At 48.2% G+C, this 20,916-nt stretch overlaps 1 protein-coding gene across 5 annotated transcripts; it reads left to right on the top strand.

Annotated features, from left to right (window-relative positions):
- The first annotated feature begins 824 nt into the window (after positions 1-824).
- Positions 825-12,257, top strand: SERTAD4 (SERTA domain containing 4). 5 transcript variants are annotated; one of them, XM_027609728.2, is made up of 6 exons: positions 2,707-2,796; positions 4,559-4,734; positions 5,454-5,644; positions 6,136-6,327; positions 7,740-7,855; positions 9,762-12,257. In XM_027609728.2, the coding sequence occupies exons 4-6, from the start codon at positions 6,153-6,155 to the stop codon at positions 10,521-10,523; spliced, it is 1,053 nt and encodes a 350-aa protein (XP_027465529.2). In that variant the 5' UTR covers positions 2,707-2,796; positions 4,559-4,734; positions 5,454-5,644; positions 6,136-6,152; the 3' UTR covers positions 10,524-12,257. The 5 variants fall into 5 exon arrangements, with proteins under 5 accessions (XP_027465531.2, XP_027465529.2, XP_035577869.1 ...); XM_035721976.1 differs by lacking the exon at positions 2,707-2,796 and having other exon boundaries at positions 4,291-4,734; XM_027609730.2 differs by lacking the exons at positions 2,707-2,796; positions 4,559-4,734; positions 5,454-5,644 and adding an exon at positions 825-1,187.
- The last annotated feature ends 8,659 nt before the right edge of the window (positions 12,258-20,916 follow it).

The raw sequence follows: 20,916 nt of genomic DNA on the forward strand, positions 1-20,916 counted from the left end.
GGTGCCTTCCCCCCACCCCCCCCGATTTTATTAGGTCTATGCCTTCCAAGCCTCTGTGTTCATTACACCTGAAATGACCCATCTCAACTATGGAGGAGTCCCTAGACAGAAGTTATGAATTAATGTTTCAAAAAACAAACTCCAATTGAGCCTAATATAGGGGAAAATTACTATTTGCAAAATAATGTGATCCCGGGGCTTAAATTACATTCCCTTGACCAAGGACAACCTCCTTTATTACTTTTTTATTTCCTGGAGGTTTTCCCTGGAGGCTCCCCACCCAGAAAGAGTCGCCAATTCAAGTTGCAGTAGGACCAGTGTTGCTTTTTTCTACATATGCAGCTCCGGAGGGGAACGGGCGGGGGCGGGCGGCGAGGGGAGAATAACTGCTTGGTCCTGCAAAGACATCTGTTTCTCATCTCCGTTTGCTGTGGCAAAGGAGAAGAAAGTCTTTTGCAAAGGGTGGGAAAGGCACAGATTTTTTTTTTTTTTTAATCACACGCACATACAACAACAACAACAGAACTAAACCAAATAAAAAAAAAAAAGACATCTCAGAAGGTTGCAGAGTGAATACGTTATCCGGCTGGAGCCGAGCCCCTAGGGCTAGGGCGGGAGCCGGGGAGCGCGTGGGGTCTGGGCTGCGGGCTGGAGCTGGGCCCGCGTGTCCCCGGGCACCGGGAGGGGAGGGGAGGGGAGAGAGGGGAGGAGAGGGAGGAGGGAGGGCGGGAAGGAGGGAAGGAGGCAGGGGGCGGGCTGGGGTGGGGGTGAGGGGAAGGCGCCCCGTGTGCTGCCTGAGGAGCGGCGGCGGCGGCGGCGGGAGCAGAGGGAGGGCGGGAGAGCGGGCGCGCTTGTCATGTTCCCTCTCTCACCCTGGGGGCATCCTGCAGAACCTCTCCTCGGAAATCCACGGGGAAATGGCAAACAGGATTGACGGGTTTCACACGCTCCTCGCTAGACAGAGCCGCTCATTACCATAACCGTCTGCAGCGACGGCGGCGCGGCGCCCCAGTCGCGGCGGCGGGACCTGCGGGACCCTCGCCCGCCGCGCACCAGCGTCCACCGCCGACTGGGCCGCCGGGCCGGGCCCCGCGCCACTGTGCACCGGCGGCCGGGCTGGCGCCGAGCCCAGAGCGGACCAGCGGCAGCGCGAGCGCTCCGGCCGCCGCCTCCCGGCTGACCCCGCGGTAAGAGCTGGGCCGGGCGCGGGCGGCGAGGCCAGGGCGGGTGGAGCGCGAGGGCCGGTCCCCGAGGGCGTTTGCGCGCGCCCACGGGCACCCCCGCGGCCTCCCGCGCGCCTTCCCCGCGCCACGGCTGCCGAGTGGACGCGCACCGGCCGGCGCGGGACCCGGGCGGCGCGGGAGCCAGGACAACCGCCGGGGCGGCGCGGGCTTTTCCCGGGGCTGGCGTGCGCCGCGGGGCCTTTACCGGGGCGGGAATCGCTGCCGCCTGCGCGCACCGAGCCGACTCCGGGGGCGGGTGGGGATGGCAGCCCGGGTGAGCCCCCCCCAAGGTCCTCGGCGGTCGCTCCCTCCCTTCCCCTAGGGGGCGGGGGGTCAGTAGGAGGGATGCCCCCGGGGTCTGGTCGCCGCGGCGCTGGGCAGGTGGAGAGGGAGGGATTGTGGATGTCAGGAGCGCGCGTCTGCGAGAAAAAGGAATAGCTGCAGGAGCTGACACCTTCTGTCCTCCGCCACCTCCGCCCCCGCACTCTCCTCCCCGGCAGCCGAGGCGCGCTGCGGGCGGCGGCGGCTCCTCTGTCCTCAGCTCACCTCCCCGGCGGGCTCGGCTGCTGCCCGCCTGGTCCACGCCTCCGCCTCTCTCCTCCCTTCTTCCCCTCCCGCCTGCTGGGCCCTAGCAACTTTCCCGAGTGCCCGGCTGGGGCCGCGGAGGCGGGAGGGGGGCGGGGGGCAGGCGGCCCCCGGGCCCAAGGAGGCGCGGACCGTGCGGGCGCTGTCCCTCGCCGCCCGGGTCCCGCGGCCGCGCAGGGCGCTCCCACAGCCGCGGGCTCCGAGTGGGCTTGGCCGGCGAGGGAGGGAGGGCCGGGCAGGCATCTGCTGCGGGCTGGAGCGCGGGGCCCGGGCCAGCCTCGCCAGAGCCCTGCCAGCCGCCGTGAGTCATTTCCTTGGAATCCTACCTTTGGTGTTTATTTCCCTTAGAAGGAAACTTGTTTAAAAAAAAAAAAAAAGAAGAAGAAGAAGAAAAGAAAGAAAGAGTAATAATAGCTCTTATTCTTCAGGAGAGGCGCACGGCTCCGGCACCGTGGAAAGACAACTTGCCTTTGTTCCCAGACACTTGGGGTGTTGTTTACTTTCTCCTGCGGCCGGCAGGGCTCGGCTAGCTACCCGGGAAGGGGCTCCGGGGCCGCGGCACCGACCCCTGGGGGTGTGTCTATGCGGGAGCCCGGACGCGGTGCCTGCAGGGGGTCGGTTCTCCAAACCTCACCACCCCAGTCTTGGGCCTGGGATGGGGAGACCTGGCGCCAGGGCTCGGACACCTGGACACCCCATCTTCTCCTTCAGGCCCAGCACCCGCGTTCCTAGCCCCAGGACCTGACCTAAAGCTCCTGGCCTCTCGAAGCTACAGCTGAGAAATGCACTTCCCAGGGTAGACAGGTGTACTGCCGGGACTGGCAGAAAAGCGACATCTATTTAGAAGGGTCGAAGGATTTTCTTCCACCCATTCAGCCCCTTCCATCATCACCACCACCACCAACAGCAGCAGCTGGACGAGCTGTTGGGATCTTGCTAAGCACAACGTCGAGGTCAGGGGCTTGATTCCACCTGGGCAGCCCCAAAGGTGCCTTGACAATATCGGCCCTTTACTTCTCGGCGTTTCAGTGTGAGAATCCGATCTCTAACTGCTAGAATGCTCTTAATGTTCTTTAATTTCCAATGAGAGATGGGGGGAGGGCTGGGCAAAAAATGAAGAATGACCTGGAGCCCCTGTTAGATTCAAGGGGCTACTGAATCTAGCTAGCCTGTTCTGTGGGCCAGCCACTCCTATTAGCATTAGAATGGCTCTCAGGAAAGAACAAGCCTAACCCATCTGGAAAAACCAAATTGTAGAGCAACTGCCTGCTGACTTTACGATGAACATTTGCTGGAAAAGCATGACATTTTAGCCCTCAGCTTTCTGGGAATGCTTGAGGTGTCATGCCACTACATCCAGTTGGGTGACAGAACAGACATACAGGGGCCTGGAGATAAGAGGTTATGACCTTCTTATTTTTTACTTTTTAAACCCATGTATAGACGAAACACACTTTAACAGCCTTCTGTTATGGTACAATTTTACCATAATTGTACATTTTCATGGTTATATCTAATATTAACAGCACATGAATTTGTGGATTTAAACTTCTGAACTCGGTAGTAGAATTATAATGTAAATCTCATCATACGGAGAATAATGACAGTTTGGATCTGCACATGTAATACAAATAAAGAGTCATGTGAAACATTGGTGCCTAGCACCACACACTCCCGATGCTTCATGCATGTGGAACTTGCCTTCTTAATTTGTTAACATCCCGGCATAAATTCTAAATAGACTAGGAAGACTCAACTGCAAAATCTCCTTGCTCCCAAATAATTCGGTCATTCATATTTTATTCAGACTTAGAAATATCATTTGTGGCACTGAGCTTCTCCGGCTTAGGATTTTGTGTGTAAAAGTTTCCAGTTCAAAAAAGAAAACCTTAGAGAAATCAGATGTCATAATGGAAAGAAAGAGCCAAGGTAAAAGGACTATGCTGTGTTTCAAGTTCAGATGCATCCTGATAGGATTTCATATGCTGGGATCAATACTAACAAATAGAAACACTGAAATCCTTAACAACCAAAACAGCTACAACAGTAAGTCATTAAAATGGAAACAAAACTCTTAGGAACATAAAATAGCACAGGCCAATATAATGTCCTATTAAACAAAGGTAATTGCTTCTAGGGGGCCTACAAATGCTTCACTTTCTTAAGGGGCGTGAATTTGTCAACCTCCTCTGGTTTTATGTCATAAAAGTTCAACATAGACAAAAAGCTTGAGTCTTATTCCCAGAATCCCACACAAAAGTGAGTGTGAATTTCAGGCTGGAAAATACTGTTGGAGTTAGTGAGAGAGGGCTACTCAGAGAAAGCTATAATTCATGTGCTCCTGGCAATAGCACTCGCTGATACGACTGTCTTTTATAATAGGTAAGAAATTAGACCATTTATGAGAGTCTCCCAGAGAATAAATTATCATGAGGCTTGATATCTTGTTTGGATGCGGAGTGAGGGGTGATAGAATAGCTTAGTTTATCAAATCAGTGTAGTGTAAATTTTTTGATGAGTCAAGAGCAAAATAAATGGCATGTCCCACCGTTTGCTTTTAGAGAATAATCGAACCGCTCTTTTTTTTTTTTCTCTTTTTTTGTAATAAGGTTTTACTTGCAATAAGTCTTCGGCTGCTGCCTCTTTGGAGGGCATTTTAAAAAGAAAAGGGGTAGGTGGTTTAGCAGCCCAGATCAGCTGGGTCCTCATGCTGGCCACTGACACGGACACTTCCCCTGTTCATCCTTCAGTGAGGTTGGGACAGGATTTAGGATCTCAAGGAGAAGCCTGGGTAAAGGATGGAGTCATTCCTGGAAGAGCTGCTCTGTTAGCCATAAGGACTTCATCACTTCAGTGAAGCTATCTCCCCTTCCCCTGGTGGTTTTCCTTCTTGTACCTGGAAGTGGACCCTTGTTAGAACACCTAGGTAATTACACTCTCCCGCTGGACAGCGGTGAATTCGCCCTTTCCCCAAAACCTTAGGAGCTGTGTAATTTGGAGAAGAAAGCATGAACTAGACCCTTAGAGTATATTTGAAAGACAATCAATCTTCAGAAAGCAGGCCTGACATCACTCTTTGTGACAGTTCTTGAAATGGCAAAGTGAGGTAGTGGAGGTTCGGGTCTTGTAAAAGGAATTGGCCATTAATAAGGCGCCAGAGCTTCTGCGCTATCACCACTGATCTCTGGCCCATTGGTCTTTTTGCCCGAGTATCAAAATTCTCTTCCTACTTGAACTCACCCTTGACCCTGCCTTGAGCCTTAGTTGGGACCAAGTGAAGCCCCTGAGCCCAGGGCGGCGGGGGGGGGGGGGGGGGGGGGGGTTGAGGGGTTGGGGGGGAGATGGCCCACACCACGTGAGCCATGAGGAGCCCAGCGGGCATCACAGAGCGGAGAGGCTCCCAGTCTCCCTGCAGGCCCCAGGCAGAGGTGGGGGCTGAAGAGGAGGGCCGCAGTGTGGTGCCTCTTGGAAAGTTCCTGCCTTGTGTCTGGGCCTTGCCGAGGAAAGAGTTGTCGGCTGCCTCTGGCCCTGAAGCCCTGGCTCCTGTTTAATATTCTGCCTGCTCCGTTGATGTTGTGCTTGGCTCCTGTGGGGCTGCAACTCCCGGCTTGAAACCGGAGCCAATTTTCTGTCTTCATCTTACAGTGTTTTGACTGGAGGCAGATCCAGTTCAGGCCGATCAGGGCTGGTGGAAACAACTACCAAGTGTGTCTCTGTCTGCTTCGTTTTGGGAGAAGAAAGTGGAGGGAGCCCCAGAATGTTGTAGAGGAACTGGCCCTGAGGAAAGGAGAGAAGGAGGGGGCAGCTGCCCAGCCCGAACCCACCGGAGAGCATCAGTAGGGATTACGGGGAGATTTTGGCTTCCCCACCTTTTCCTTTCGATTGATTAGCGGAGGAGACTCTCGGGGGGATTGACTAGAAAATGGATTTTTGCCTTATTAATAGAAAGGAAGCGCAAGGGTTTTGGACTTGCCTCTTAGCGGTCCATTTTCTGCGGGAAGGTCAGGGGGAAAATGTGTTTAGGAGGCAAGGCAGCTTTCTCAAAGAGGGCTGAGGGGAATCTGAGAACAATAAGAAATGGGATTTTAAAGATCCGCCCATGAAATGCAGATTGCTGAACACAGAGGCTGAGCTAATAGCAGCAAGAGAGTTTGCTGAGGTTTTCTTTGAAAAAATAATAAAATGTTTCAGGGTGAAGGGGAGGACCAAGAAGTAAAAGTTTCCGAAAGCAAAGGAATGAAAATGCCAAGGCCATCCCCTGGCTTACTCTTGATTAGGGCTGTTTTCTTTCTTTCTTTTCTTTTTTCTTTCTTTCTTTTTTTTTTAGATCTGAGGCTGTCAGAGATGACTCTGGTTCTGTCCATGAATAGATTCTGCGAGCCCATTGTCTCGGAAGGAGCTGCTGAAATTGCTGGGTACCAGACACTATGGGAGGCTGACAGCTACGGAGGTCCGAGCCCCCCTGGGCCAGCACAGGCCCCTCTGCAGGGAGACCGGGGAGCCGGTCCCCCACTGGCAGGTACTACCCTTGACCTTCCCCCGCTGCCCTCTGCAGCCAGACTCGTGGGTGGCGGTGGTGTCTGGGGCACCCCTCTGAGCTGAGAGCTGTTCCAGGGACTTCCCAGGCTGTCTGTGCCCCTCTCCTAAGTGAGCCCAGGGCTCCAGGGAGAGGATCAGAGGTGATACTTAAATTGCATTCAAACCTGAGTCTACACGTGCTGCTACTTCATGTGTAAGTTGTGCCCCCTATATTTTTAAAAGAACCAAACCAGATTTTGAAACCCTGAGTTTGGGTTTTGGTTTTCCACCCTATGGAACTGCACAGTTCTCTCAGAGCTACACGGGCCCTGGTGAGTTTTTGACAATGAAATCTTTATCCCCTGAGACATAAAGGAATCTGCACTTTGGGCCAGCAGCTATGTGTCTCCTCTTTTTATTAAGCACACAATTAGCTTTCGTATTCAGGGGGAGAACTTTTTAAATACAGAAGTATGTTCTTCCTGATTTTTTATTCTTATATTCTAAGGTAAATTCCTTGGATTTTTCTGTGGTACTAATTTAAAAAAAAAACAAAAACCTAAACTGTAAACTAAGTACTCCCTGAAGTTCATTTGGGATTAAAAGCTCTGTTCTTTCGGGGCACCTGGGGTGGCTCAGCTGGTTAAGCAACTGCCTTTGGCTCAGGTCATGATCCTGGAGTCCTGGGATCGAGTCCCGCATCGGGCTCCCTGCTCAGAGGGGAGTCTGCGTCTCCCTCTGACCCTCCCCCCTCTCATGCTCTCTCTATCTCATTCTCTCTCTCAAATAAATAAATAAAATCTTTAAAAAAAAAAAAGTTCTGTTCTTTCAAAATTGGACCCTACTTTGATTCATGGTTGACGTGTTACATTTTTGAGAGGGAAAAAAAGACTTTGGTTAGCCCAAATTTTAATTTTAAGTTGAAATTTTTTTTGAATTTTCATATTTTGAAAGAAGGAATATTATAACTCCAATGTGCAGATAGTCATTTGCTTCCTTATCTACAGCCAATAACATTTTAAAGTTATTTGGTTATTCATGCTTATGGTTAAAGATGTACACATTTGCACAGTGCTGTCCTATTATCATGGAGTTAATTAAACAATTTGAGTAAATACTATCCTCCCCTTTATGAATTTTGCTGTTTGTACATAGAATTTAAGATGCTGAGTATTTTGTAAATGCTGACGTAGGTCATTTTCCTTTATGATTACCTAGAAATCCTTACCTAGCTTGGGTCACAGAATTCTGTATGATAGCAAATATTAAGACAAATGTTTATTTTTAATCACCACATGTACAGACAAATATGTAGCCAAGTTATCTTCTATAAGGAAATTAAAGGAAAGTATTTTGTTTGGAGAACCTCTGGCAAACCGCATGTCATTTGTCATGTCTGATTTATTACCACAGGATCACATTACAGGGGAATTTCAAATCCTGTAACAACATCCAAGATCACATACTTTAAGAGGAAGTACGTGGAAGAAGAGGAGTTTCACCCACCACTCAGCAGCTGTAGCCATAAAGTATGTTTTTTAATAGTCATTATTCTTATTAAGAGTTTAAGATACTTAGTAACAGTTGCTTGATCCATTTCCAGAAATTAAATTGTTCCACCCAAGCAATGAAAAGGAGCCACTTCTCAGCAGAGCCATATTAATCGTTGTCACTTTTTTGGGTCCTCTGCTATTTTCACAAGTAGTCGAAGAAAGAGCCAGCAGGAGCTCCTCTACCCAGAAATAGCAAAATTATATAATCCAAGGAACATCTTTTTTACAAATGCCTTGACTGTTCCCAAGTTGCGTTAGTGGTTGTGAGCAGTCCATGTTTTCACGTGTGTGCAGAAACGCACTGCTCTCTCCTGACATCTCCCTTCCCTCCCACACTCTAGGTCCCATGGCCAAAGCCCCTTCTGTGTGTGCCCACCTGGGAGCAGCTCCCCAGGGCTTCTCTTGACCTCTTAGAGGTGGACTCACTATCCCTTGAATGTGTGCGTGCAAGTAGAAACACGCACTTCATTGCACACTCATTACATAGGTTTTGTTTGTTATAATTCATTCCCTAGAAAAGGCCACAGCTAACTCTTTTGCATGCCTAAGAAGAAAATACTGGGATCCAGGAAGTGCCTAGAAATAAGAAACTGGCCACCTAAGCTTTTCAAATACCACTTATTTTTCCTTATGGTTCTCTTCCTTTAAAAACTATATCTACAGATTTAATCAAGGAGGGTATAACCCAGACCATAGTTGTCTGAGATGCGGAGAGGATTTTTAGTTTTTCAATTCATCTTCCTCTGTGTCTCCTTTTACCCTCTCTCCTCACCACCCGGTACATGCTTGTCCTCCAGGTGTTGCCTTGACCTTGCTCATAAAGACATCGGCAAGCGTTGGCAGGTGCTGGGCTTTTCTCTGAACGTATGGTTCCTGCCTTTGGTTAACCTGGGCTGGCTTCGTTTGCAGTTCCTCAGGTCATGCTACCAGGTGGCTTTTTTTTTTTTTTTAAAGACCTGGAAAAGCTGGTCGCCAGGACACAGCAGTTTATTTCCTCTTTCATTTCTGTGTTATGATTGTAGCTGGTTCCCAGTGGCTACTGGATTTGTACCAGTCATCACCCAGTGATAGTATCACACTGCTCAGAAGTGAGTCTTCTTATTTCTTCCCTGCATCTCTCCTCCTGCCTGGCCCCAGAAGGAGGCCTGTTTGGCCCTTCCACGGACTGATCCTGTCGGGGGCTGAGCCTCAATTATTGTTGTCCCTCAATCAAGTAAGGATAATTGCAAGTGTGAAAGCCAGAGGGACAGTACTGAACATAGCTGTCATGCTCCTGGCCAGGGTTTGAAGTAGACTTATTATGACCTGCATTTTGACATCTTTCAAAGGACACTTACTGGCGTATAATACATGAGTGTGTGTGTGTCTGTGTGTGTGCGTGCATGCGCTTGTATACGGACACATAAAAGCCCAAGTATCCTAAGAGTACAGCTTGATGGATTTCACAGAGTGAACATATCCATGTAACTGGCATCCAGATCGAGAAACAACATAAACAGCCACTGAGAAACCCTCCTTGTGCCCCTTGTTACTACCTCTCTGCCCTCCGGAGAAGCTGCTCCCCTGACTTCTAGCAGGGTAGATGAGTGTTGTGTGTTTCGGCATCTCCCTCACTGGGCCATTGAAATCGCAAACAACCTGACCTGTCCCTGCTGAGGTCTGCACTGGGATGGGATTCCCAGGTGCTTGACCACACCGTCGAGGCAGGAAGGTCGGGGGGAGGATGTGAGCAACATGGGGGCCAGCATCCCTAAATGAACCTGGGAGAAACAGGACCCCAGCAGGCCCAGATCCAGAGACTGCCCCGAAAGCAATATACTGGGAATGGCATGTTTACACCACCCATGTCCTCTAAGTTTTCTCTTCCTTTTTTGACTTTTAGACCATCTCGATTTTTGAGGAACGGGCCCACATCTTGTATATGTCATTAGAAAAGTTAAAGTTTATCGATGATCCTGAAGTGTACCTCCGAAGATCTGTCCTTATCAACAACTTGATGAAACGGATCCACGGCGAGATTATCATGCAGAATAACTGGTGCTTTCCTGCCTGCTCTTTCAGTGGCACCTCTGCCCAAGAGTGGTTTATGGCTCAAGACTGTCCTTATCGGAAGCGACCGCGGATGGCCAAAGAGGAGTGTGAAAAGTTTCATGCCTGCTGCTTTTACCAAGAATGTGGTGGTCACTACCTAAATCTGCCCGTTTCTGTCCATGCCAGTGTCGGAAGTGCCTCCAGCACTGTCCCCCCCTCCCCCTCAGCTTCCTCTCCCTCTCCCCCTCTGCCTTTACCGAGCTGTTCCCACCAGGCGGATTTCGATGTAGGCAGTGCACCTGTTTACAAGGGTGATGGCCAGGGACCCGCCAGTGAAATCTTTGTCACACATGTCAGGGCACTAGGTGTTCAGGAAAAGGCCACATTAAGTGATGAGAAGGCAAATAATGACACCAACAGGGATGGTGGCCCCCTAAGCCATGAACCTGTGGGAAATGACCTTGCTTTTGAGGGCAAAGGCCAATTTTATGATTATTTTGAGACTGGATATAATGACAAAAGCAATGTGAGTGAGTCTTGGAAAAAGTCCCTAAGGAAAAAGGAGCCTTCACCAAGTAACAAAGCGTGCTGTGGCAAAGGGAGTAAACTATGAACCATCTCTTCATCGAGCCTCTGAAGCATGCACAGCATGATCAATTAGCTCTCATAAATTTTATTTTGAATGGATTTTATAGTTTTGTACAACTGATGAAATTATGCCATGAACACGCCGTGTCGTTTTAATGCCTGGAGAGCAGATTGCATAAAACATCTGTATAGTAGGCCTCAGCAAGCTACTTAGAAATGTGGTGATGTTACCGAGAAAACAGTTGACTTAAATGCTTCAAAGTATACCTTAGTTTTCTCACAGAAAAGGTCAGTAGATTAGACTGGGGGACAATGTGCCCTTGTGATCTTTCCAGCGCCCCCAAGGAGCCTGTCACTAGCTAAGAAACGGCAACGTGTTTGCCAATTTAATTAGGTAGTTATTTGGTCAGCAAACGAACATAACCAGCAAAGGATGTCTGCTTCTTCTATATGATACAGTATTTTTTTCTGAATAAAAGACTGAAGACAGGGAGCTAGATGAAGTGGCTTCACCGTGCCGTTAAGGACTTGTCTTTAACAGTCTTGCATGACAGATGAAAATGGGACGTAACATAATGAAACACCTGTCTCGGTGCGGCAATCAACAGTATGTGTAGAAGGGTAATCCCTGCAAGTTCCTGGCTTGCCTGCGATGCGTGATTAGGCAGTTAGGTGTTATACAGGGCGATTTTTGGTGCCTTACTTTATCTTAATTTTTGCCAATGTGAAAATTAAGGATAAATCAGTTACAGCAGGGATTTAACAAACAGGAAAAAAAAATACACAGGGTGGATCAATATTGTTTGGAAACTGTTAACTTCGAAACTATTGTGTTCAACTTTTGATTCAACATCTCTATTCTTCCTTTGTTTTTGATGCCCAATTGCTTTTGGATTTGGCATTTTTAGAAAGGGATGGGGGAAACAATGGAGCTGTTAGAAACCAGCACTAAGCTGCTTGAGCTTTTCTATGGCAACGGGTCTGTTGCTGGGGTTTGGGTTTTTTGGGTTTTGGGTTGTTTTGTTTTGTTTTCTTGTCCAATGAAGTTCATGAACCAGTGGCATGCATTATACTTTAATCTGTTTTGCATCATTTCACTCGTTTAGATTATAAAAGCATGTGGTTTTTTATATATGACTTTTGCTGTTGATTAAGAAGCACAATGTTAATAAATGATGTGGTGATCAATAAGGTTTTATCTTAAAGAATGTAAAGACTTTAGTTTTTGGAAAGTTATTTTGGAGAAGTGGGACCCAGTTGGCAATAGCTACCATGTATTTGGTCAACAGTTTTCTCGATGATTTCTTTAATTTGTACATTTGCAAGAGTGTTCAGAGTGCCCCTCTGACCGTCCATCGTCCTATTCCAGCCAACTCCTCCTGCTAAACTGTATTCCAGTTTCCAAGGTTGCTAATTGAACTTGGGCCTCCTTAAACAATACTTCACAGGAACCAAATGCCAAACGGAGGAAGTAAGTCCTCCCAGTTTCTCCAAGATAAAGCTTTTTTATTATTGCTATTAATATTAAATATAGGTCTCATTCATACAGTGTATGAGTAGGATCATCATTTGGACAATGTCCACAAGGACCAATTTTTAAAACATGTTCTTGTGTTATGGCTAAATAGTCTAGTAATGTTTTGTCCTTTATTTTCAATATTTGATAAACATTTGATGTTGAAAACTTAGGTGATAGATGCTTGTATATGAATGTGTTGTAATAAAGTGAGGTTTTCTTGATATATATTTATTAAAATGATCAAAATTCATTCAGATTTTCTTATTTTAATGATCATCGGCAATGTTTCTCTTTTCTGTTGCTGTTTCTCCTTTAAAAAAACTCAAAATGTCTTAGTGGGTAGTGGCCACACTGGAGTTTTCAAAATGAAAGACTACTTTAAGAGGTCATCCTGACCGGTGTTTTAGAAGAGTCCTAGTTTGTGAATTTAGATTTCTGTGGACTAAGAAGCCAATGTTAATAAGTGATGTGGTTGGTTATCAAGAAGGTTTTATCTTAAAGAATCTAAAGATTTTTATTTTTGCAAAGTTTCTGACAAGAAAATAGTATACCATAAATACCGAATGAATCCTGCTGATTGCCTTATGAAATGTCAAATTGTCAAAAAGATGACCCATATGTCAGCAGTCAAAATAGCTGTAGATTATTGCTGGTGGTATTCCATACAACTCTGTATTAAGGTTATTCTTAGAGGCTAATATTTTATTTGATAAAGGGAGAAAGCTAGTTGGAAGCATAATTGTCAAATGTAACATCCTTATTATGAATGTAATACATCCTAGAGATTTAAATATGAAAGAAGTGGCATCCTTTTGCTTTTTAGAAGCCCCCAGCATTATCAGACAATGTTCCTCTTGATGGCCAAAGCTGTCAAATGACAGAGTTGGTGATTTTCCATAGCACTCACCTGAGCTGCAGGCTCAGGCATCTGCTCAACAGAACCCACTGGAGCTTCTCTGCTGGACGATTAGAGGCCTTTGAATTCAGCAACATTAAAATTTGTTAGTTTTAGTCATCAAGTTTTTGTCTCTAAGACATTTCTAAGCATACCAAAAGTCATGCCCCCCCTTCCCTGAAAAACCCCTAAACACCCATCCAAATAAGAATGTTCCTTTTGTTGGTATGAGCATTAGGGCTCCCTAGGAGCCTGTATCACCATTTCTATTCAGAAGATACTCAGTTTGATTTTTCCAGGTGGCCAAGGCACAGATAACAATCCACTAGCTGGGTTCTATAGTTCTGTCTCAGAGACTGGTAAAGCCAAGACACTCCACCCCACACTCCCAAGTAGGGCCTTTTCTCATTGCTGTGCTTTGCTTTAAGGAGAACCTGATAGGGCAGATTCCAGACTTTTAAAAGTTAAATGAGGGGAAATCTTCATTTAAGAAAATGGCCCAGCTCCCCCAAGAATGCCTTTAATTGCTACTCGGAGGCGTCTAGGTGCACCTCGTTAACCAAATCATTAACCTTTGCCTCTGGCCCTTCCTCTCTGAAAGTGGTGATTGTAGAAGATTGTTTGGCAGAGGCACTTTAAAAAAGCACAGATACCATCGTCATAGGCTTCCAACTCTTAAAATCCTATTATTCTGTCCTTCACCTTGAAGGGGCCCCAAGGACAGGGTTACAGCAGCCAGGACTTGGGTGGAAGGTAGAAGAACTCAAAACTGATGGAAGTGACTATCTGATGACCAGTCACTAGGTTAAAGCATCTTTGGCATGATCTTCTAAGACGATAGAGATTCAGAACATTCTGTTTAATAAGGGCAGAAGCAAGTGAATGAACCTTTATTTTCAGAGATCATAGTTAACGCCATCAAAGCAGGGTTACCCACCCCTCCGATCATGAACTTGTATTATACAGCTCCACTTAATGACTTCCTTTCGGTGTATCTAGAGAAGAGCTGAGAACAACTTGCAGCAGACATGGGCGTTAAAGAGATGTCAACTTCACAATAAACAAGGATATAGGGATTCCCATGCAGTGCAGCTAGGCTTTTATATTCCTCAAACAAGTTGTGAGCAGAAAATGTTTTTGAGAATAATTAGTTGTTCAAATCCATTTTTATGACAGCCCCTTAAATGTGAAGCCATTTCATTCGTAGTTGTTAATCCCTGCCAGTTCTGCTAGGCCATTTCAAGAAAGATGATGCAGCAGGCCCTCCCCACTGATTTTTTTTTTTTTTCCAATGATGGTTTAAACGAAATACAGAACCGTCCATGGAGAGAGGAATGGCATCAGTATTTCAGTGATGTGAGACAACGTGCGGTTTCTAGTAATTCATTTTAAGATCACTGTGTTTTGATTGTGATTTAATGTAAAATGCATTTAGGATCTTTTAAGTTACCACTCAAGGCCTCCATGGCTTCCCTACAGTTGCAGTGTGCAAGCGAGGTAGATTATCTGCACATGGCTAACACTACTCCACTGGATGTGAGAGCTACATGACCAAGGGTGAAACAGTTACTACTTTAGAGATTGTTTCCAGCCCTGTGTACTTGCCGTATTTCAACTGGGAGAATTCACTTAGGAAAAGCACTTGAAAAGATGTAAGTTATGAACACTTGAATCTCGCATCCTGCCATAAAGTGCATCAGCAAGTGAGTTTAATAAAACATGCTGTTTAAAATAGTCTGTAATTTCCTGTTTCTGCGTTTCTCTTTAGTATCTGTGACAAGCTGAAGAACCATGACTACATGAAGGGCATTTACACAAGCTCGTCTGGTGGTGTTTGCAAACCATTGCTATGAGCTTCATCTTCTTTTGTAAACAATTCTTTGGTGGGCTGTCTATGGTTGTTGTTTTTTTCCTTGGTGTTGGTCCAATTTGTTAATTTTGAAAATGCAAACTACTTATTCATAGCCTGGAAACACCTGCTTTTGACCGCAGTGAAACTGATAGAACGTATGGAGATGAATTAGTCATTGCTTATGAAAGTACCCACGTTTTTTTCAACCCCATTTTTATAACCGTTCCCTTGATTTAAAATTATAAAATCTTATAAAATGCCATATCTTGGGGATAGAACACACACAGAAAACTTGCAGGGACGTAAGTTGTATTCTTGCTTCCTGTCAAGATCCCAAGACAATGGACAAATAGAGAAATTTGGGAGAGACCCAATCTGCCCTAAGGCCTGTGCTGCCCAGACTGGCTTGGCTTTTAACAGGCATTGCCCTCATCCAGGTCATTCCATGGTAGCAGCTGGGTCCAAGCATCAGGCATGTGATGCTCCTTGCCCCCGCTGATACTAGCCTGAGTACTCCTACTGCGGTTGTTTTCTGAGGCGAGTGCAATGAGCTACTGTCAGTTGTGACATAACTCTGTATCCTGGCAATCAAGAAGCAGAGCTTTCTCAGTGCACCTGGCCCAGCACTCAGGCATCTACAGTTTCCCCAAAACTCACAAAACACCTGTGTGCATGAGAGGGAAAAGATGGAGAATGACAGGCTATCAGGCATGGGATTTCAGCAAAGGATTGGGAGTTGCTCTCTGACAGAGTAGAGAAAAAAAAGGAAGTCTGAGATAGTGCCCCGCATGCATCGCAGAGTGAACTCACTTTCTTTAGGGAAAAGTCTAAAGATGAAAAAGGAAAGAAGACTCTTTTTTTGGCCAACTTCTTTAGGAAGACAGGAAAACCATTTCAGGGACTAATGGATTTCCTTTATGTTTTTGCAAGAAGAGAGAAATGGTTTGTCTACCCTTTCGGGGAGCTGGGAGTGTTTCTCATTGTTTTCCAAGCCCTTAGACGCTGTGCTTTTCAATTAATCCACCAAACGATCTTTGTGACTAGGGTATAGTTATTAGCCCAAGGTACCTGTCTCCTGTTCAGTTCCACTGCATAGCAGCCGTAGGTTTCTTGTGAGACTGGAATATGGCAGAAGGTTAAGAGTAGGATTTGGAATCACTGCCTACATGCAAATCCCAGCTCTGCCACTGTAGCTGTGCAGTCTTGACCTTGGCCCGCAGCCCCTTGACTTCCTGGTGCCTTGATTTCCTTGTCTGTAAAATGGGTGGCATAATGTATGCACCTGGCAAGGTTGCCAGGATTAAAGACTTTAATATCAGGGAGTGACTGGCCCTTGCCTGGATGCACATGATGGGTATGCAGTTAGAGTGAACCTCCATAACATCTCCACTAATGTCCCTGGATGCCCTGAGGGTGGGACCTTGACGGTACCAGATTCTCCTTTTTGTGGAAAGCGTTCAGCCTTTTGGGCTCTGTACAAGAAGCTTGAAACAAATACGGAGATGATGTCAAACCTGGGGATTTAGGACCCTCAGACAGCCATGAAAATAGTCATTGGTGTTCTTGAGATATTTTTAACATTTCAAAAGGTTTACTAGAGGGCGCCTGGGTGGCTCAGTTGGTTAGGCTCAGGTTGGCCTTTGGCTCAGGTCATGATCCTGGAGTCCCGGGATCAAGTCCCGCATCAGGCTCCCTGCTCAGCAGGGAGTCTGCTTCTTCCTCTAACACCCCCACTCATGTGCTCTCTCTCGCTCTCATTCTCTCTCTCAAATAAATAAATAAAATCTTAAAAAAAAGGTTTACTAGAAATTATAAAATTTCCTGAAAACAGTTGCATAGGCTAATACCATGGCAGATTTCTTTATTGTTGCTTGGAATTGAACCAGCTCTGGGTTAACACAGCACAAATCAAGAAGAAACTCTGGGAAAATGAAGGCATTATCCTTAATAAAGATAAGTGGTTTCATAGATAGGATCTCTCAGAACATAGAGGTATCTCTTATAAATGAAAAGGTGAAAAACCATTAACCTCTGACTCATCCCTAGGATTTGTCAAAGTTCAAGCTTAATGATTTCTAGTGTTCCTACATCTGGTAATGGAAACCAAAGAATTATTTTCTGGATAATCATAACTTTGAGGACATGGCCTATCATAAAATAACTAGGACAGTTTTCACCTATACGATCTAAGTTCAAAAGGCAGATTAGCTGGGGCTCCTGGGTGACTCAGTCATTTAGGCATCTGTCTTTGGCTCAGGTCATGATCCCTGGGTCCTGGGATGGAGCCTCGAGCCCGGGATAGAGCTCTCTGCTCAGTGGGGAGCCTGTTTCTCCCTCTGCCTACTTGTGATCTCTCTCTGTCAAACAAATAAATAAAATCGTTAAAAAATTAAAAAAAAAAAACAAAACAGATCAGCTAGGGAAGTGGTTATTCCTACTTCAAGATTTCATCCTTTTCTATGTTGCCTTTAAACTCAGAGACCAACTGATGGCTTCAAAATAAGATTCCCTTTAACAAATGACATTTCCATCCCTCCTAACTTTTCAAGAGCTTATATTTTTCCATAGGGTGAGGTACACTTGTAGTGATGCTTGCTGACTGGTAGGTCTGAAATGAGAACCAAACTGAACCATATGGTTTGAGAATGAGAAACAGGCACCTAAATATAATGAAAGAAAATGCAGTGTTGTGCCATTCCTACCCCAACCGGCTCTAGGATCTCATGAGTGGCACCAATATTGACCATTTCAGCTGAGAGAGGCACTGGGAAGCCAGGACACCTCGATCTGCCCAGAAAGATCTCAGCTGGCCATCTCCGATCCTTGTCCTGTGTTTGGACACTCAGCAGCTAGAGAAGACACTTTTATTTTCCTGGGGGTAGAATACCAACCAGGAAACATGATTGATTCAAATTCTCAACCAGTCCGGCCTTAACCCAGCTGGTTTTAGCCAAGATGACTGAGTGTAGAAGGGCAGTGAGGGAGGGGGGGTGGAGGCCTCTCTCTGTCTGGAAACAGTATTGGTCCCTGCACCGAAAGGACCAGTAAAGAAATCCTGGGGCCAGCAGTCCTCCTGGGTGTTGTAATGGATGAATAAAGAGACACATGCTAGGAAGAACCCTGGGATGGAATCTGTAAGAATTGATTGATTTCCAACTCTCATTCTCATTACAGATCAAAAAAAGTTTACAATAACTCAATCATTCTAAAATTTTCTAACTTTTGGGGCGCCTGGGTGGCTCAGTCGTTAAGCGACTGCCTTCGGCTCAGGTCATGATCCCAGGGTCCTGGGATCGAGCCCCACATCGGGCTCCCTGCTCGCCAGGAAGCCTGCTTCTCCCTCTTCACTCCCCCTGCTTGTGTTCCTGCTCTCACTATCTCTCTCTGTCAAATAAATAAATAAAATCTTTAAAAAAAAGTAAAATAAAATTTTCTAACTTTTTATTTCCCTGCAGTCTATTGTATTGATTTCTGTTAAAACAACCGCTGTTTCTTAACAAAATTATTACCAAGTTAATGTTTCGAGCACTAGAGTAGGAGTTAGGAGACAGTTTCTTGCCCACTCCTACCACCCGCTAGGTCCACCACTCACTAGCTGTCTCACCATGACAAGCCCCTTAACATCTCTGGGTCTTAATATCCCATCTGTCAAATGATGAGGTTGGACTCAGCATCTAAGATTTGTCTCTTCTGGCCGTAACATTTGTGATTCTAACAACAAACGGATCTTTCAGAAGATTCTCACCTGAATTTTCTACACTTGTCACCCCATTATTTCCTCTCCCAGGATGCCTCCCCATCACCCCCACTCCCCCCTGCCCCCAGTGAAACTGAGAAACTGCTTCTGGGTGTTTCTTAAAAGAATAAATCTCTTAGTTTTCCTGTCCAGAATGATTTTCTGCATATGGTTGCTAACCTATTGTCTGAAATACATTCCTCCAGATAGGCCATGCTCCCCCGCGGTGTCTCAGTACAGCCCCCACTACCTCCCCCCCCCCCCCCCGCCCAGTGCTCTCCCTCCACCCCCATTAGCCCATTAGCTCCACACATCCCGCGCCAGCCAGCCCCAGCCCTGCTCCTCCTGGCACAGAGTTATCCTCTCCTTCAAGCAACCAGCCTGCCTGCCCTACGCAGGCAGGAGATCCGCGAACCCTCTTCTTTCTCATGTTTATGAGTAATAAAATAGCGGACTTTCCCCCTTCTTTTTATGAAGACAGTCCTTGCAGCTGTGACTATAACTCTTGTTGGTTTTTTTCATACGAGCCAAGATTATGGTCCCATAACCCAATTAGTGTCATTTGGTGGTGGTCCAAGTGCTTCCCCTGCACGAGTTTTAATTTGGGGATCCCCGGAGGCTGCACTCCACATCTGTAGCCGGCCTGTTCTTCCTCTCCCCTTATTTGCTCGAGGTTTATGGGAGGATTAGCTGTGTGGTCTGGGAGGCGGCTGCTTCTCTTTCATCCGCACTGCTCTCGAGCCGCGGAGGAGCCTTTTACTTTTCATCAAGCCCTGGCACCTGGAGGGCGGGCAGCCGGGGCGACTGGAATGAATCAGTGGATGCCCTACAGGCCCCGAGGGGCGCGGCCCTGCAAGCGTGGGGGAGGGGAGGACGCAGGGAAGGATGCTTATTGGGCCACTCAGCACCTCGCCAGGCTGGGCCAGGCCAGGATCCCGGGTGCAGGGCGCGGAGCCCCCCCACCCCCACCCCGCCCCCACTCCCTGGCTGGCGAGGGCTGGCGAGGGCTCCCGGCGCTCATTGTGCAGGCAGCTGGCACCAGCTGGGGAGGGAAATTAGCATAACAAAGAGCCGGAGCGAGCGCGGCGCGGCCCGGCGGGGGCTCTGCGGAGCGCCCCGGGCTCGGAGGAGCCGCGCCGTCACCGGCAGCAGAGCGCCAGGGGACGCCCGGCCGGAGACCCTCGGAGCGCCAGGGCGGGGCCCCACCGCGGGTGTCCACGCCAGCCGGGGGTCTGCCGGGGTCCCGGCCGCGGGGCTCGCACGGAGAAGACAGGCGGTGTGGGTGTGTGTCCGTGACGGCGTGAATGGGCGCGCGCGCGCGCGTGTGTGTTTGTGTGTGTGTGAGTGAGAGCGTGGGTCCCTCTGAGGGAGCGTGCATGTGTGCATGGGCGTGCATGTGGCTATGTCCGCGGGCATGTGAATGTGGTGCGAAGGGGCCACCTGCAGACGGGAGGGGACCCACCTGCTCCCTTCCCTCCCTCTCCACCAAGGCCTCTTTGTTTATTCCTTCAGCGAAACGGGTTCTCAACTCTGGATGCACCGAGCAACCCCTGGGGGGCTTTGAAGCAGCACCCAGGCCCGGGCCCCACCGCGGAGACTCGCGGGTAATTGGCCTCGGCTGAGGTCTCGGTTGCGCCTTCGCGCGCTGGCCTGGCTGCGCGAGAGCCGCTGGTGCAGGGAGGGGCCGGCCGAGCCTTGGGTTAGGGCCCTGAAGCTTCTCGTTCGCCTGCACTGGTGAGCGCACAGCCCTCCGACCCGAGCGCTTCTGTCCCAGATTTCCGACTGGGCCCCTCACCGCCCTTGTTGCATACAGTCCTTACCGTCGCTCGGTGGGAAGAAACTAAGGCTCAGGAAAGAGTCACAAAAGGTCACAAAACTAGTAACACAGCCGACCCAACTGGAGCCCAGGTCTGTGGGACTCAAAGCCCACGTTCTTTCCACTGTAGTATTTCATTTAATACGCTGCCGACCAGGTCCCTGGAAGGACCCTGGGAGGACAGTGGGGAAGCGGGCGGGGAGGGGGGTGGGTAGGGAACAGCACGCAGCTGGACCCACGGCCCGAGAATGCAGACACAGCCCAGGCCAGACAACGTCCCCAGAAAATGCAGAAAATGCCCGGGGCCTCTCCTCCGGCCCGGATTTCTGCACCACCTTCGATCCGAGTTGTCCCCCCCCCCCATCCCCCGCCCCGGGTATTGCTGTCGGTCGCGGTCCAGCCCCCTCCAGACTCTGGCTCCCGGGCCGTCTACAGGAAAAGAAGACAGCACGAGCCTTTCCCCGTCCCCCAGGAGCTGGCGGCAGCTGTGCCGCCGGGGGCGGTGGGGGGAGGGCCCGGGGAGCGAGCCTCGGCCGCGGACCCAAGGAGCCGGAGATCGGGGGGCCAGGGAGCTACACGTACACGCCTCGGGCCCAGCGC

Source organism: Zalophus californianus, chromosome 10 (genome assembly GCF_009762305.2).
Source record: "Zalophus californianus isolate mZalCal1 chromosome 10, mZalCal1.pri.v2, whole genome shotgun sequence".
In the NCBI taxonomy this organism is placed as follows: domain Eukaryota; kingdom Metazoa; phylum Chordata; class Mammalia; order Carnivora; family Otariidae; genus Zalophus; species Zalophus californianus.